This window comes from Neltuma alba, unplaced genomic scaffold, assembly GCF_004799145.2.
Source record: "Neltuma alba isolate B1F8T4 unplaced genomic scaffold, ASM479914v2 tig00006103_pilon, whole genome shotgun sequence".
Lineage (NCBI taxonomy): Eukaryota > Viridiplantae > Streptophyta > Magnoliopsida > Fabales > Fabaceae > Neltuma > Neltuma alba.
This window is the reverse complement of record NW_021634350.1, coordinates 238,827-254,316: the sequence shown is the minus strand read 5'-3', so window position 1 is coordinate 254,316 and position 15,490 is coordinate 238,827. Positions and strand designations below refer to the sequence as shown.

General features: G+C 34.7%; 2 protein-coding genes across 2 annotated transcripts; one reads left to right on the top strand and one right to left on the bottom strand.

Moving 5' to 3' along the window:
• Nucleotides 1-3,703: 3,703 nt before the first annotated feature.
• On the bottom strand, nt 3,704-6,015 carry LOC114749592 (BTB/POZ domain-containing protein At4g30940). The gene is made up of 2 exons (XM_028938110.1): nt 5,021-6,015; nt 3,704-4,689 (listed from the first exon to the last, which is right to left on the bottom strand). Exons 1-2 carry the CDS (start codon nt 5,614-5,616, stop codon nt 3,951-3,953), a joined length of 1,335 nt encoding a protein of 444 aa, XP_028793943.1. The 5' UTR covers nt 5,617-6,015; the 3' UTR covers nt 3,704-3,950.
• Nucleotides 6,016-11,305: 5,290 nt separating this feature from the next.
• On the top strand, nt 11,306-14,735 carry LOC114749588 (probable LRR receptor-like serine/threonine-protein kinase At2g24230). Its single transcript, XM_028938104.1, has one exon. It carries the CDS (start codon nt 11,934-11,936, stop codon nt 14,496-14,498), a length of 2,565 nt encoding a protein of 854 aa, XP_028793937.1. The 5' UTR covers nt 11,306-11,933; the 3' UTR covers nt 14,499-14,735.
• The last annotated feature ends 755 nt before the right edge of the window (nt 14,736-15,490 follow it).

Here is a 15,490-nt window from a genome sequence, read left to right as displayed (position 1 = left end):
TCAGTTAAGGTACCTGGTAATACAAAGAAGGCAAAAGCCAAGGAGGAGTTTGGGGGCTTGTTGGGTAGAATTGAATGATTGTAATGTTTAAAGAAGAAGCCTTTATTGAGGATTTTATAATCGGATTCCCTGATTCATCATTCCCATAGAGCATCTAATAGTCATAATGATCTCAGATTCACGGCTCGGCAGCGAAACAACACGAACACATTGAATAAAAAATACTAGTTTCAATAATTAATATAAAAACTTGTTTCACTTTAATTTTATTTTAAATATGATATCCTAATTCATTTTCTTTAATATTTATGTATTTTTTTTAAAGTAGTCTTTCTAATAATAGTAATTCTAACTAATATACTTGATTAGTAAAAATATTTTAGAAAAAACAACACATATTTATTATAATAACTAACTCAATTTCTTTCTTTAATCTTTTCAAATTAGTCAACTAGTTTTTATAATTATGATCGGAAGTAGTACAACATAATATTACCTCCAACCATTGCCTAATGTTTGGGACATTAAAAATTATTTTAAATTATTTATATTTTTTTCTTTTCTAACTTATGATTTTTTTAAATTTTTTTAATTAACTAATTGAGTTTCATGTCAAGAACCAAAAATAGTATTAGAGATTAGAAATGTGATATCTTTTGGGTCATTATGTCAAGGGAACACATTGTTTAAAAAAATATACAGTGATCAGGTTGGTGTGAAAGATGCAACCAGAGAGAGAATCACCGACAGATAAACAAACAAAACCTTTTCAAACAAAGGAAAAAACAAAACAAAACCCTAATTCTGGATTTTGCTAGTTTTCTTTATATCAGAGAAGTTATTAATTAAGAATCATTTAATTGAGAGGATATTTGGAAAATAATTTCAATGTGAGATAAACTTTAAGTAGTCTAACTGTTTTATTCTAGCAAAAAGCAGTCTGATTGTTGAAATGGAAAATCATAATTCATAATAAAATGACACCTCAATTTTAAAGGCACCAAATAATCACCTCAACAAAAGAAATTTTGAAATTTGACCAAATGACCATATCGCCCTCATATCATATATGCTTATTTTATGAAAATATTTTCAAAACGGATTCTTATTTATGTTATCAAACTTTATCAGTTATCAAACTTCATCGTCACCACCATTTCAACCATGATTTGTGAAATACAATGTAAGTAAGTACATATAAAGAGTTTTATTTCAAATTACTTAAATAAGGGCTTTTGGAGATTCCAAGCGGTTTATAAAAGAAACTAGCAAGCGGTTTCTCTCATGGAAGGGGAAAACGACGCTAATGAATGACAATCCAACATCCAATGGACCATTTGGAGAGTGATTTGTGCATTGTGAGGGAGGGATTTGCACTTCCAGTGAATACGCAACTTTAAGCACGCAGGCCTCAAATGGAAGTTCTTGTCTTATCATTATTTTACCTTTTTTATCAGAACTTTTTACCTACCCGGCTTATCATTTATTGTTATCAACATTGATTTTTTTTTTTCTATTTCCAAATTTTGCAAAATATTACTTGTGGCAAAATCTGGACTTCCTTGATGCCCTTTCAATTCTTTGACTATTATGTTTTAAAGCTTTTTTTTTTTTCTGGATTCAATTGAATGAAAAATCCAACTGCTTTGATGCCAATTATACAAATGATAGTACTTTGGCAATGTTCCATCCCCGTCGTGCAAACATCCACTTTAATTAAAAGTGGTCCCAAAAAGAACATTTATTTGACTCTTCAACAATGCTTCCTCACTTCATTAATTTATGATTACCACCTTTAAGTTACAAGTCCTTTAGGTGAAAGAGACATGCCTGTTTAATTAAGCTAGTTTAAGAGTGGCTTTTGATTAAACTCACATTTTGTTCAGAACTATGTCAAAACCAAGCATGTTAATAGTTCAGTTCAGATATGTTTTATAAATGTTTCTTTTAAATTAACGGGAAAAATTAATAGTTGAAGGTTATAAGTAGGATCAAACCCACGATGTTCCACTTAAAAGAGAACATCCATATTCCATACTACTAGGCTGCAAAGGCCTCTGGTGACATGACTTGTAAAGTTACATTGTTAAATTTGACTTATAAATATGTAAATTTAACTTGTAAATGTGGATATTTTGAAACCTCTCTGTATTTAATTTTCTTTACCTGCAATTTATGGATAATTTTCTCGATAAATATAAGTGGGTACACAAGAAATGTTTAATGGGGTAGACCTAAGTATTTTGTATATTTAGGTACTGAGTTCGTGTTTGGCATATTCTGCTGTTGTGAACCATTCATGGTGCCCCTCACATACCTCTCCCATAATTTAATTGACTGGAACACTTCATCACAATGCATCACCATCACAGCTTAATGGCACATAACAATGGCACTTCACGATCTTAAATTTTATAAATAATGTCGAAGGATCAAACTCTGGTTAAAAAAACAAAAAATCTAAGAACTAGATGGATTGAAACTACAGTAATTTTTTCAAAAATTGAAAGTTGAGTTATAAATATAGGAATTTTTTAATTTCCAACCATATGATTCATGATTTTTACAAAAGCTTTTAGATATTAGGTTTCAGATGACGCAGGAATCTTATGAAATTTGAGATTACATAATTACTATTCACAACATCATTTTTTCCTAAAATATATTTGTAACGGAGCTTCTTCTTTTTCTTTTTCTTTTTTAAAATATGGTGCCCCTAATTTTATTTTCTTTTATTAAAATAGAGTATCTTGGCCCTTCAGGTTACTCTCAAAAGAGACAACAGCGGTCATTATCTTAATACTGACAATGTTTTCTTAATTGCAGAGTTATCTATGCGCGATCTAACTGTTTACAAACTTCAAAGTGCAAAAATATTCTTAACATTTTTGGGGGGGGGGGGAGCCATTCCTTCATTAAGTTCATATTTAGGGTTTTAACAAGAGTACTGTACAGTCCTGCTACTGTTTATTACGTTCTGTCTTCATTTGATACCCTCTGCGCACAAAAAAGTAGCAAATGAATAGAGACGTTGGGGGGGAAAAAAAAAAAAGGGTAAATGAACATTGAACAGTGATGTAGGACAGTTTGAGCATACTATCATTACACGTTTTAGTTGGATTTATTTATCGGTTACTTATATTTACATATTGAGATCAGATCATAAACAATGAATCTATTATCACAATTAAAAGATTACTTATAAATCGTTTCAAACGGGCTTTTAACTTCTCTCTTCAATCCTCTATATATGTATTAAGTTTTTTTTAACTAATTTGTATAATTAAAAAATAGTTAACATACTTCAATTAATATATAGAGAATTTGTTCCAGTTTTTCAAGAACGTCCCTGCTATTTAATTCTTAGCATTTAATACACAAAAATAAAATATTTCAATGAACTGAGGTATTATAGGAAAGAAATAATTAGTACAGGAGACTAGAGAAAATTTAACCTTTTATTTAGGATGGTGCGGAAGTAAGCACTAGCATATATTAAGCTTATAAGCAATGGGTTTACCTTCTTAGGATGATATTCACAGTTCAGATTCAATGAATCCAAATCTACTCTCACGAAATAACACAACATAAATTCATAAAATGCGTTTGATTTTTTATTTTATTTTTTCATTATATCTCCCCCAAAATGACCAAAAATTTCATCTCATAGGGCATGCCTCTTCATTTTATAGATGACCAAAGATTTGAAGCACAAAATAATACAGCAGTAAAATATAACATTATAACAAGCCGTGAGTTCTATTTACAAAACTCACATATCAAATTTCATACAAAACAAAACAACCCATTTAGTTACAACCCAAAAAACTCATTATATACAAGTGAAAGCCTTGGCACTACCTCAGAAGAAGCAGAAAAAAGGGGTCAAACAAACAAAAAGAACGATGTAAAGCACAAGCAAGCTCTTTGTTTTTTAAACTTAGTTTGAATCATATTATTGGAGGCCTTGGAGTTTCCCATATATCAAACACATTCTCCTCACTGTGAAGAGCAAAAAGCCTATCCCCTCCAATGGACAAATCACATATAGAACCTCCATAGCCCCTTCTAAGCCTAGAAGTCAAAACCCAGTCAGAGCCACAGAACACAGAAATACAATCGTTCATAGAAGAGAAAAGCTGACCATTATGCAGAGCCAGTTTGGGATAACAAGGCTCTTCTGGCATCTTCCCTTTCATCAACCTACTTCTTGAACTCCACCTTATACCAGAAGCAACCCCAGAATTTCTCAAATCCATAAACCCTAAATCTTCATACTCATTCACAACACAGATTGAGTTGTTGTCCTCCATTGCTATCGCGTCTCGAACCCTTTTCTCGTCTCCGGCTAGAACTGGACCTCCCAGATCAGACCAACACCAAACCATGTTTTTGTCTCTGAAATCCAACAAGCTTATGTAACAGTTATCTTTTCTGGGAAACAGAGTAGAAACCAGTAAGCAGTTTCTCCCTTCTAGCCATTGAAGCTTGTCTGCTTCACCAAGTGACCACCCCAGAGGCTCATAGAAGAAATCAATTTGCTTCGCAGTGATCTGATCCCAAACACCGATGCCATATTCGTTGCTTCTTCCTTTGCAGCTAGAGAATATCTTGTAATCTGAACTGAAGCTCAATGCTCCTGCTGTGAAACTCTTCACTTCGTTCTCATGGCGAACTGGGAACTTATGCCTGATGATGTAGAATCAATGTAGTTTAAATATCAATTTGGTGAAGAATAAGAAGGTAACTAACAAAAGAGAAATCCAAATTTCTCATAATGTTACCTATACCAATATTAATTAATCATAAGAATGGATAAGCAAAACAATGGCCAGCAAGTTATAAGTAACATCGAATATACTTCTAACTTGGCTAAAACTCCTGAAACAATATATATAATCATCCAACATATTATCCAGACAATTCAAAATGAAACAGAATCTAGTCTCTAAATTGGAAGTATAAGACTGAACAAGTCAAAACTCAATTACGAAAAAACGAATATAGCCTGTGTGTTTACCTGAGCTCCCCCGTTGACGAACGGAAGAGACCCAATCCGCCGTCGCCACGGCCGAGCCGCTGACTGACGCCGATGACAACATGATCGGCGTCGGCCCACCCCACATCGTTGACCCTTTGGTAATCGAGGTTTAAAGGGGGATGTTCGTCGAGCATCCAATCGTAGACATGAACCATGCTTCCGTGAGCGACGCAGCAACCACCATCGGGGCCGCCGCGAATGGCGGTTCCGTCGCCGGGGGATTGACCCGTTATGGAGCGAGAAAGGGTCAATCTATTGCCATCAAAGGGACCCCATTTTGCAGTACGGACGTGGTCGAGAAGGCCGTAGTAGAGAGCCTCCCTATACAGGAGCTTCTCCGGGATGTTCACTGGAATGTAGAGCTCGCCGGATCGGAGGAGGTCGAGAAGAACGGCAAAGCAATCGGGGTTGCGATCGATGAAGTGCTCAGTGGAATTATCAGCGACCAAATTCCAGTTCTCGTCGAACATTGCCCCAAACATTGAATTACGCCCGGCATTGGCGAGGGTTGTGGCCGTCGTTTCGAAGATTCTTCCTCCGACATTGAATCTTACCCTGTCCTTCTGAATCCCCATGATCGAATTTCTTTAAGAAGAATAAGACAAATTTGAAAACCCCCGATGAGGTTCAGTAGCTAGAAACTCAATGGGGCAAAGGGTTAGTATAAACAAGCACAAAGCAGGAAACTTTGAAGGCGATACTTGCCGGAAAGTGGAAGAAAATAACGGGTTTGATCGAATAAATTAACGTTCGACTCGAAAGAATAAAAACCCGCAAATGCCGAAGGGATTGCAGGAATACGTGAGATTCGCAGGAGAGGTGGGATTTTTAAAATTTGTCGGACTTGGGTAAGTGGAATCAAAGGATTCAGAAGGGCTGCGATTCGAAATATAGTTGATTGGTTTCTGCTCACTCATCACAGCGAATTCTTTTGTTTTCCTTTTCCTCCTTCCGCGTCTTGCCAGACATACAGTTGACCATTCCATTACTAGCAATTACGAGTAAACTTTAGTACATTATTTTTAAAAATTCATCTAATGCATCGAAAAATACGTTCAATAATATGACATCACATATTTTCAGTTATCTTTTATCTACAGTTTATACTTTCTCTAGTGAATCCATAATGAAAAACATTTTCTACAAGCTAGGGTTGGTCCAAAATGTAGGGCATTTTGTAGTTTTAAGAAATATATTTCCATTTTTACCTCTGTGCTAGTTAATATGCGCTCAATAATTATCAATGAGAAATTGTGGGTATTAGTTGTGGACAATGATAAAACTGAAAAAATAAGTCAATTTTTTTATGAGAATTATGATGAAAAATTAAATTTTTTTAATATGTGTTATATCTGTTGGAAGTGTTCTATGTCATCAATCTGAAGAGGTACTAGGAACGAAGATGGAATGGTGGACCTTATAAGGATAAGGAGTAAAGGCAACTATTATTGATCAAAGGTTGGTGGCCAGCCAGCCATGGAATGGTCTGTTTTTCATATGATATTAGTGACAAATGAAGCATAAATCAACTTAGAGTAGACATAATACGAAGGTATTCTTGAACTCAAAGGAAAGATAGAAATCATGACGTTACTTTTTCTCAGTTGGTGTGGCCAAATGTATCACATCCAATCTTGTCATACTTGGAAACTTTATTGAACAACTCGTTGATGATGTTATCAAAACATGCAAAACCAAGAGACTTGCCTCTCCTGGTATCTGGGCTGCTATCATAAAATTATCCTTAGTTCAATAATTTCAAGAATCTACCAGAGAATCTTACAATTAATTTCTATAAATCCAGTATCTGCAATCTGTTTCTTGCTTCTAAGAGGAATGCGTGTGAAAAATGTCAGAACTAACAGAAACTTGGAGATGATTAGGTATATCGGTTAACAGTTTGGACATAAGATAAAACCTGGGAATATGTTAAAAGCACAAGTACATTTGTAACAGTTTTGTATGTGTTTTTGATACACCAAGGTGGAGCAATTAACAGTTTGGTATGGAGCCCTCGGCCTTGGAATTTAGGTAGTTGGTAACATGAATTTTCAAGAATGGTACTTAAAAAGAAAAAAGAAAAAAGCCAATCTCCAGTGGTAGAAGAAACGCTTAAGAGGGGTAGTGCTCAGAAGGCAGAAGATAATCACAGGGAACAAGAAGAGAAGCCACAAAGAGAAGGGAGTTTCTCAGTTAAGCACCAGTTTCCTAAAATGAAAGAGGATTCTCTCTAAGAGAAGAGGATCTAAGTTGAAAGAGAGAGATAAAAATTGTGGTAGACCTCGCGCATTAGTTGGGACTCATAAATCCCTTTCTTTTCCTTTCTGCACCTGAAATCTAGATCCACTTGAAGAGAACTAAAGTCGTCTTTCCTAAAATAAGCTAAGCTTATTTTTGCATTAGCTACCTTGTTATAGGAAGGTGGTGAATTTATGATCGGATACGGGGAACTTGGCCTTGTGCTTTCGTAATTCATTTTATTGAATGAGGTATCTCAGCTTTCGTTAGAAAAACAGGAGAAGCCTACACTTAGAAGGCTTGGACCTCCTTCTTGGGCCCCTCCAATCATTCCTAGCCCATATCCTCTCTCTCTCTCACAGACGCGCGCACACACAAAGGAGAATATGAAAATTAATGTGAATGCAAGTGTTCTCATAGCTTCAGCAGGAAAACAAGAAGAAGAAAAAGGTAGATTCAGTGCGGCATTTTCTTTCTCCAACTACATCACAATGCTTCATCAACTAATGTACACGCTGATAAAGGACTAGTTCTTGACGGGTGTGCCAACAGGTTATTAGATGGTATTACTACTATCTTTAATATAAGACTCAGTTGATCAATTTGAAAAGATTAGAAAAGTTAAACAGATTACTTTAAATTATTATATTTATTATCTTTCTTCAAATTAATTTTTCTCAACTTATAAACTGGCATATAATCTAATGATATACGTCATTGTTTTAAAAATATTATGTAATATATATTATAATAAAATAATTTTTTAAATTAATCAATTAGAATCTGAGTTAGTATACAGACAGCGACAACAACTCTTGAGAAAATGGACAAAGAAAGGGCTAGGGCTACATATATTGATAATGTTAGCATATAATTTGGTTGGCAAAAAAGAACATAAAATTTGACTTTATAACCAAGTAGCAGTATCATGGGCCATGGGGTTTCAATAGCCGTCAGTGCTGAAAAAAATTATGAATATGAGCCCAAGCACCTGACCCACTCGCCACTTACAGTCCCAAACAGACAAGCCAGGCAGGTCATCAATCACGGCAAAATCATGACTTTTTTTTTTTTAAAGTTGTGGGAAGTTATTTATTTGCATATGCTATATATTCGTAATAATATTGCTAAACAGTTAATACATTTATTGCATTTTAATTTATATATGTTGATGAAAAAAATACAGTAATAGGATTTAGGAATACGCACATCTATATGGTCCCATCTCAGATTCAGAAGCTTTTGATGCTAATAATTAATTTAACTTGTTTTTGAAGTATAAGTATGCTACCATGATTAGGAAAATTCATATTCATACTATATAGACACAAACACACACACAAAACGCAATATTGAAATTAAAGGGAGAAAAATAAAAGGAAACAAATATAAGTGGTGAATGAGAGTGGCTGTCATGATCATCAATACTACTACTAATTATGTCCATCTCACTCATTAATCCTCCTCTTAATTTACCTAAATCATTACCCTCTCTCAGCTTCATCTTCGTTTTTTTTTTTCAAACTCTCACATCTCTCTCTCTCTTTATGCACACAGTCTCTACAGTGTATGGTACAAGTCTCCATGCCTACTTTACAAGCATTAAAAAAAACTAATTAAAGATAATTTGACTAATCTTCCAAATATGAACCATTGGTGTTTAAGAAAAAGATGCGTGTAATGATCTAAATATATATATATATTTTTTAAAGTAGTATGAGACCCATTACTACAAAATGGGTCTTACATTTAGAATTGAAAAAGTAATTTATATTTTAAAGGGTTATAATTTTTAATACATTAAATTTGTTCTTATTTTGGTTTTGATCCCTCAAGCTTTTAATTATAGATTTTGATCTATCAGGTTTTCTTCCATCTAAAATATTAGTCATTGTAATTTAATAAAAATCTGGATCATTTTGTCTCAACAGACTAAATCTTATAGTTTGAAATTTGATGGACTAAAATCAAAATTTCTGCAAATTTAAATGACCGAAGATTATATTAATTATACTTTAAATCAGAAAAGCTATCATACTTATATTTAAAATCAGACGAAGTAATATCTATCTAAATATATCATAAATCATAAATTGATATACACACACATATGTATATATCTCATTTCAACCATCTCGATAAGATTATTGAATTGATTAATATTTTCATTTTGTTTTTGTATTGTTTAGGTGAAATATCACTTTTTTTTTGTTTTATACAATTTAAACCCGCGCACGTAAATTTGTCCATGTCAGATAATTTGCCGTGACACATTGACATTAGTTTGCTTCATGTATAAATTTGAGATGTATGAAACCATTACACACACACAGATATATATATATATATATATATATAAGTTTAATGAAGATGTCAATTTGCCATGTGCAAATCAAGTGGCCAGATTTGCTTAGTAAATGCTGTGTATATTGTAAACAAGAATACACAAACATACGTGAACAACATTTATGAATAATAATGTTTCATGTTGTGGATATGCTCTATTTTATCATCATTCTGCATTGAACAGCACTCATAACTTAACTTATAAAACATCCAATAATAAAAGCATTACATAGTTGTACTCAACAGACAAAGATACCGCTGTGGCATTTATGTCTTCGCAAATAATAACACTAACTGTTTTTTCTTCAAAAAAAAAAAAATTACATTCCAAGACACAATAATCAACTCAATCATCATTATTACAAGAAATTTTATTTCATTTTTTCCAATACAAAACGCAGAATTTTCTGGCTCCCCCATATACGAATTCTACATAATTCTTAGACAAAGAAAATGCTATTTGTTTTCATATATAACGCAAAGTTATAAATTTTACATGTCAATATATATATGACTTGGTTGAAAATTGTTGCTTTTATATATATATTTTGTTACATAAATATTGCTTAGAATAACCCAAATTATCAACTTAATTAACTGTCCACACACACACACACACAATTATAGATTATAGCATCTGGATGCAATTATGCATATCCAAATTTAATGATGAGCACATATGATCGCTTTGCATCTTATCAAAATCATTAGGATAAATAAAATGAAAATTTAAAAAAACAAAAAACGAAAGAAAATAACCGAAGAAGGCAGCTTAATGTTTTTTGGAAAAAAGAACTACATGAACTCCATCATATCATATATCTTTATTGTCTATCACTAGTATGGTTCAATCTTCATGCATGTTTCATGTAATATGGAGAAAAACATGTATTTTGTAAATTTTAAAGCGTGGTAACAGTTTTTTTTGAAAAAAATCCATAATAAATTTTTAAAAAATTGATATAAAAGTTTTTAATAAATAATTTTAAAAATTTTGCAATTTACTTTATAAAATCTGAACTGTCAGAAAAGAAAGGATGACCCCGCATGGTGGATTGATGAGCCAGAAATCCAGAATTATATGAATGATTAAGCATATCAAAAAAAGCAAAAGCATAAGAACTAGGACAGTTTACAAGTCAACAATTTATACAGTTTTCTACCAAACTCCTAGCTAACCCATTGAAATTATATAATCGTTTTTAGGACTGTTACAGTGAGCATTCAAGTAAACAAGTATAAAATATAGGTCCAAGTTTTTATCTTGGCAAAAAAAAAAAGGTCCTAGTTTTTAAATATTATTTTTTTTAACAAAACATGAGAGGTGTGTGTGTGTATATATATATATATATATATATATATAATCATACATCATGACATTTAGATTTTACGTTCTCCCCAAAGAAGATAATTAAATTCAAAGACATTCAACTACATACAAAATAAATTATGAATTTCTCAAGTGGAAAATTAACCTTACTTTCTGGCCAACTAGTGGAAAATGAACTAAAAGAAATAAAACAAAACAATGGGAAAGGAAAATGAGGTGTGAAAAGGAAAATGAAGTGTGAAAAGAAAATAGCTTTCATTAAAAAGCAAAAGTGAAAAAGGTGATAAGCACTTCCCTTCAGGCAAGAATTTCATCATTGAATTCCCCAACAAAGCTTTCGACAAAATTCACTGAGCTTGTTCCGGTGAGACTCCAGTTCAGTTCCTTTTAATTTATAAAGCTCTCGTCCAAATCCTTCAATCTGAGTATAAAGCTCTCATCCAAATCCTTCCATCTGAGTACTCTTTTTCCCTCTGGAAAAACTGTACTTGGCTTCGTTTCTTGTTCCTCTGGGAAAAACGTTTTTCTTTTCTTTAGCGTTTCACTATCTAGGCAAAACCATTCAATCAGACAAAGCTTGTTTCTTCGTCTTGAGCTTTTAGGGATTTGTGCAGATAGTCACATTTCTCTTGGAAAACTCGTTAAAAGCCCACAGCTTTTCTTGTTCTTCAGAATCGATTTCTTTTCCAGATAAAAAGTATTACTTATCTTGTCTCCTTCTGCTTCTATTCTTCTTCTTCTTCTTCTCTCTCCTTATCTCTGTAACTTTTAGCTCAGCGAGGCTTTTCTGTTTACTGGGTTCATGGAGCTTCATAATTTAATGCAGTAAAATTTTTGGCCTCTGTGTAATTTGAAACTATCCATTCTCCAAGATATGCTCACTCTGTTCTTGACCTTCTAAAAGGTGTGTTAAGAGTGCTCTTGGAGGTTTTGGGATCACTTTTCTTCATATTTCTCAGTTTCGGAAATTACCTCCAAATGGGCTTTGGGGCATTTGGTTCCATAGTACTTCTGACGTTTTTCTTTGAGCATTTGGCTTGCCAGCAACCAAATACTGATGGTTTCTTTGTGTCTGAGTTCTTGAAGAACATGAGTTTAGCAGCATCACCTTCCTCACAAGCCTTCAACTTCTCTGCTTCTGTTTGTTCATGGCCAGGCGTTTCCTGCGATGCAAATAAAGAACATGTTGTTGAGTTGAAAACTTCTGGTATGACACTCTCTGGGCCTATTCCTGATGACACCATTGGCAAGCTCAGCAAGCTACAAATTTTGGATCTTAGTAGCAACAAAATCACTGCTTTACCTTCTGATTTCTGGAGCTTAGGCTCTTTGAAGATTCTTAACCTCTCCTCCAATAAGATATCAGGTTCACTTGCCAGCAACTTTGGCAACTTTGGTCTCCTCGAAACCTTTGACTTGTCCAGCAACCATTTTTCTGGGGAAATTCCTGAAGCTATTAGCTCCCTTGTGAGTTTAAGGATCCTCAAACTTGACAAAAACAAGTTTGAGCAGAGCATACCTTCTGGGATTCTACAGTGTCGGTCTTTAGTTTCTATTGATCTTTCACTAAATCAGCTTAATGGCACTCTTCCTGAAGGTTTTGGAGCTGCTTTTCCAAAACTTGAAAGCTTGAACCTTGCAGGGAATAATCTTCGTGGTCATGATTCAGATTTTTCAGGATTGAAATCCATTTCTAGTATTAACATATCCGCAAATTCCTTTCAGGGTTCTTTTTTGGGCATGTTTCAGGAACGGTTGGAGGTAATTGACCTTAGCAGGAACCAGTTTGAGGGTCAGATTTCTCAGGTAAAGTTCAAGTACAATTGGTCTCATTTGATTTATCTGGATTTGTCTGAGAATAGGCTTAGTGGGGAAATTTTCCAGTATCTGAATGAAGCCCAGAATCTTAAACACCTGAATCTGGCTCACAATAGGTTTACAAGTCAGAAATTTCCGCAAATTGAAAACCTCTCAAGATTGGAATATCTGAACTTGTCCAAAGCTAATCTGCATGGCCACATTCCTGCTGAAATATCACGGCTGAGTAATTTGACTTCACTTGATATTTCGTTGAATTATCTTACTGGGGCAATTCCGTTTCTAAGAAGTGAAAACCTCCAAGTTCTTGACCTTTCATACAACAATTTGAGTGGAGAAATCCCTCAAACTGTGTTGGAGAAACTCCCATCAATGGAGAAATACAACTTCTCTTATAATAACTTAACCTTCTGTTCTTTGGGAATCAACCCCAGTATCCTGCAAACAGCATTCTATGGATCATCAGACAATTGCCCAATTGCTGCAAATCCGAAGCTTTTCAAAAGAACCAATGAACGCAGGGGAATGAAGTTAGCTCTGGCATTGACCCTCTCAATGGTCTGCTTGCTTTCTGGTCTTCTATTTCTAGCGTTTGGTTGCAGAAGGAAAACAAAATCATGGGCGACTAAGCAAACTTCCTACAAAGAAGAGCAGAACATTTCAGGTCCCTTCTCGTTCCAGACTGATTCAACTACCTGGGTGGCTGATGTCAAGCAAGCAAACTCAGTCCCAGTAGTAATATTTGAGAAGCCATTACTCAACATTACATTTGCGGATCTCTTGTACTCAACTTCAAATTTTGATCGGGGTACCCTCTTGGCTGAAGGCAAGTTCGGGCCTGTTTACCGAGGTTTTCTGCCCAGTGGCATTCATGTGGCAGTTAAAGTTTTGGTTGTTGGGTCTACATTGACGGATCAAGAAGCTGCTAAGGAGCTTGAGTATCTCGGTCGAATCAAGCACCCCAATCTTGTTCCCCTAACTGGATATTGCTTTGCTGGGGATCAAAGAATTATCATATATGATTACATGGAGAATGGGAACTTGCAAAACTTTCTTCATGACTTGCCACTTGGGGTACAGAGGACTGATGATTGGAGCACAGACACATGGGAAGAAGGAGATGACATGAATGGAATTCACAATGCCAGCTCTGAGGGATTGTCACTCTCATCCTGGCGGTTTCGACACAAAATTGCCCTTGGTACTGCTCGAGCATTGGCATTTCTTCACCATGGCTGCTACCCTCCAATTATTCACAGGGACGTTAAAGCTAGCAGTGTCTACTTGGACTATAACTTGGAACCAAGGTTGTCAGATTTTGGGCTGGCCAAGATTTTTGGAAGCAGCTTGAATGAGGAGATGGCTCGAAGCTCTCCCGGCTATGTTCCACCTGAGTTTTGTCAACCTGAAGATGACCTCCCAACACCAAAATCTGATGTTTACTGTTATGGGGTTGTTCTCTTTGAGCTAATAACAGGCAAAAAACCAGTTGGAGATGATTATCCTGAGGAGAAAGAGGGGACTTTGGTGAGTTGGGTCAGAGCACTAGTAAGAAAGAACCTAGCTTCAAGAGCTATTGATCCAAAAATTAATGATAGAGGAATTGATGATCAAATTGAAGAAGCCCTTAAGATTGGTTATCTCTGTACTGCTGATCTTCCCTCTAAGCGACCTAGCATGCAGCAGATAGTGGGACTTTTGAAAGATATTGAGCCTGCTGCTTAGTAGTGAAGGGGGGAAATCACAAAGAATTTAGTCTCTTTCTTTTTATCTTCACTCCCTTTGAATTTGCTACCATGGGGTTGTTTCAAATGTTTGTTTGTTTCTTCTTCCTTTCTTTTTTTGGCTTCCATGCTTAGTTGGGGAAGAAAGCTTGGAGGAATATACACACCTGAACTTGATCTTTGAATCTTTTTCTGCTTGTTTTCTTCATTATGTATATTATCTTTGGTGTTCTTGAAAGATGCATGTTCCACTAATTTAATCCTCAGAACAGAAGTTTTATCATTCCACTTCAAAATTCATAAAAACCCATCCGACACTGAAAGAAAAAATTCTTAAAAACCCATCAATTATAATACTGATATAAAATATGTTCACAATCGTTGTTTTTATATACTTTTGGAGTCAATTTGGCAACTATCCTGGATTGATTAAACTGACGAAACTTTGCATCTGAGAGGGAACCGAGTATTACATGAGCCACTTTAATCCTCCTGCTCTTTTTTCCTTGTGTCACCAAATAAAACAAATGGCACTGAAGCCAATTTTGCATTAATTTTTTTTTATTATCTTATGTGATATCCGGTTGGATTTGATTCTATAGTCCTTGAGCCCCAACTAGTAAGTTGAATTTGGCTTTATGTACCTATTAATTAAGACAAAATTTATTTGAAATCTATGCCTGTAATCTAGTTTTCTTCAAGGAACACAGCATGTGATCCTTCTAACAACTCGGCATCACATCATGTGACGTTGTGGGCTATTAGAAAACAAATTTCTTCTCCGCGTTTGAAGACTTCTGTTACAAATCTGATGATAATAAACACTTAAGAATTCTTCCAACTTGTTCACTTTCCACAAAACAAACTGAAGGGAGCAATTTGAGTGACTGTTAGTGCATCATTTCCATTCAACTTTTCTTCATTGCAGGGACCACTTGCAGTGTCTAGAAGAAGAAAGTGAAACGTGCATGGACCACTATTTCTGGACTATTT

Bases quoted from the DNA above. Each gene is read 5' to 3' on its own strand.
- LOC114749588 (XM_028938104.1), top strand. From the start codon at position 11,934: ATGGGCTTTGGGGCATTTGGTTCCATAGTACTTCTGACGTTTTTCTTT.
- LOC114749592 (XM_028938110.1), bottom strand. From the start codon at position 5,616: ATGGGGATTCAGAAGGACAGGGTAAGATTCAATGTCGGAGGAAGAATC. The intron at 4,690-5,020 runs GTAAACACACAG...CTACATCATCAG, and splicing joins TCGTCAACGGGGGAGCTCAG to GCATAAGTTCCCAGTTCGCC.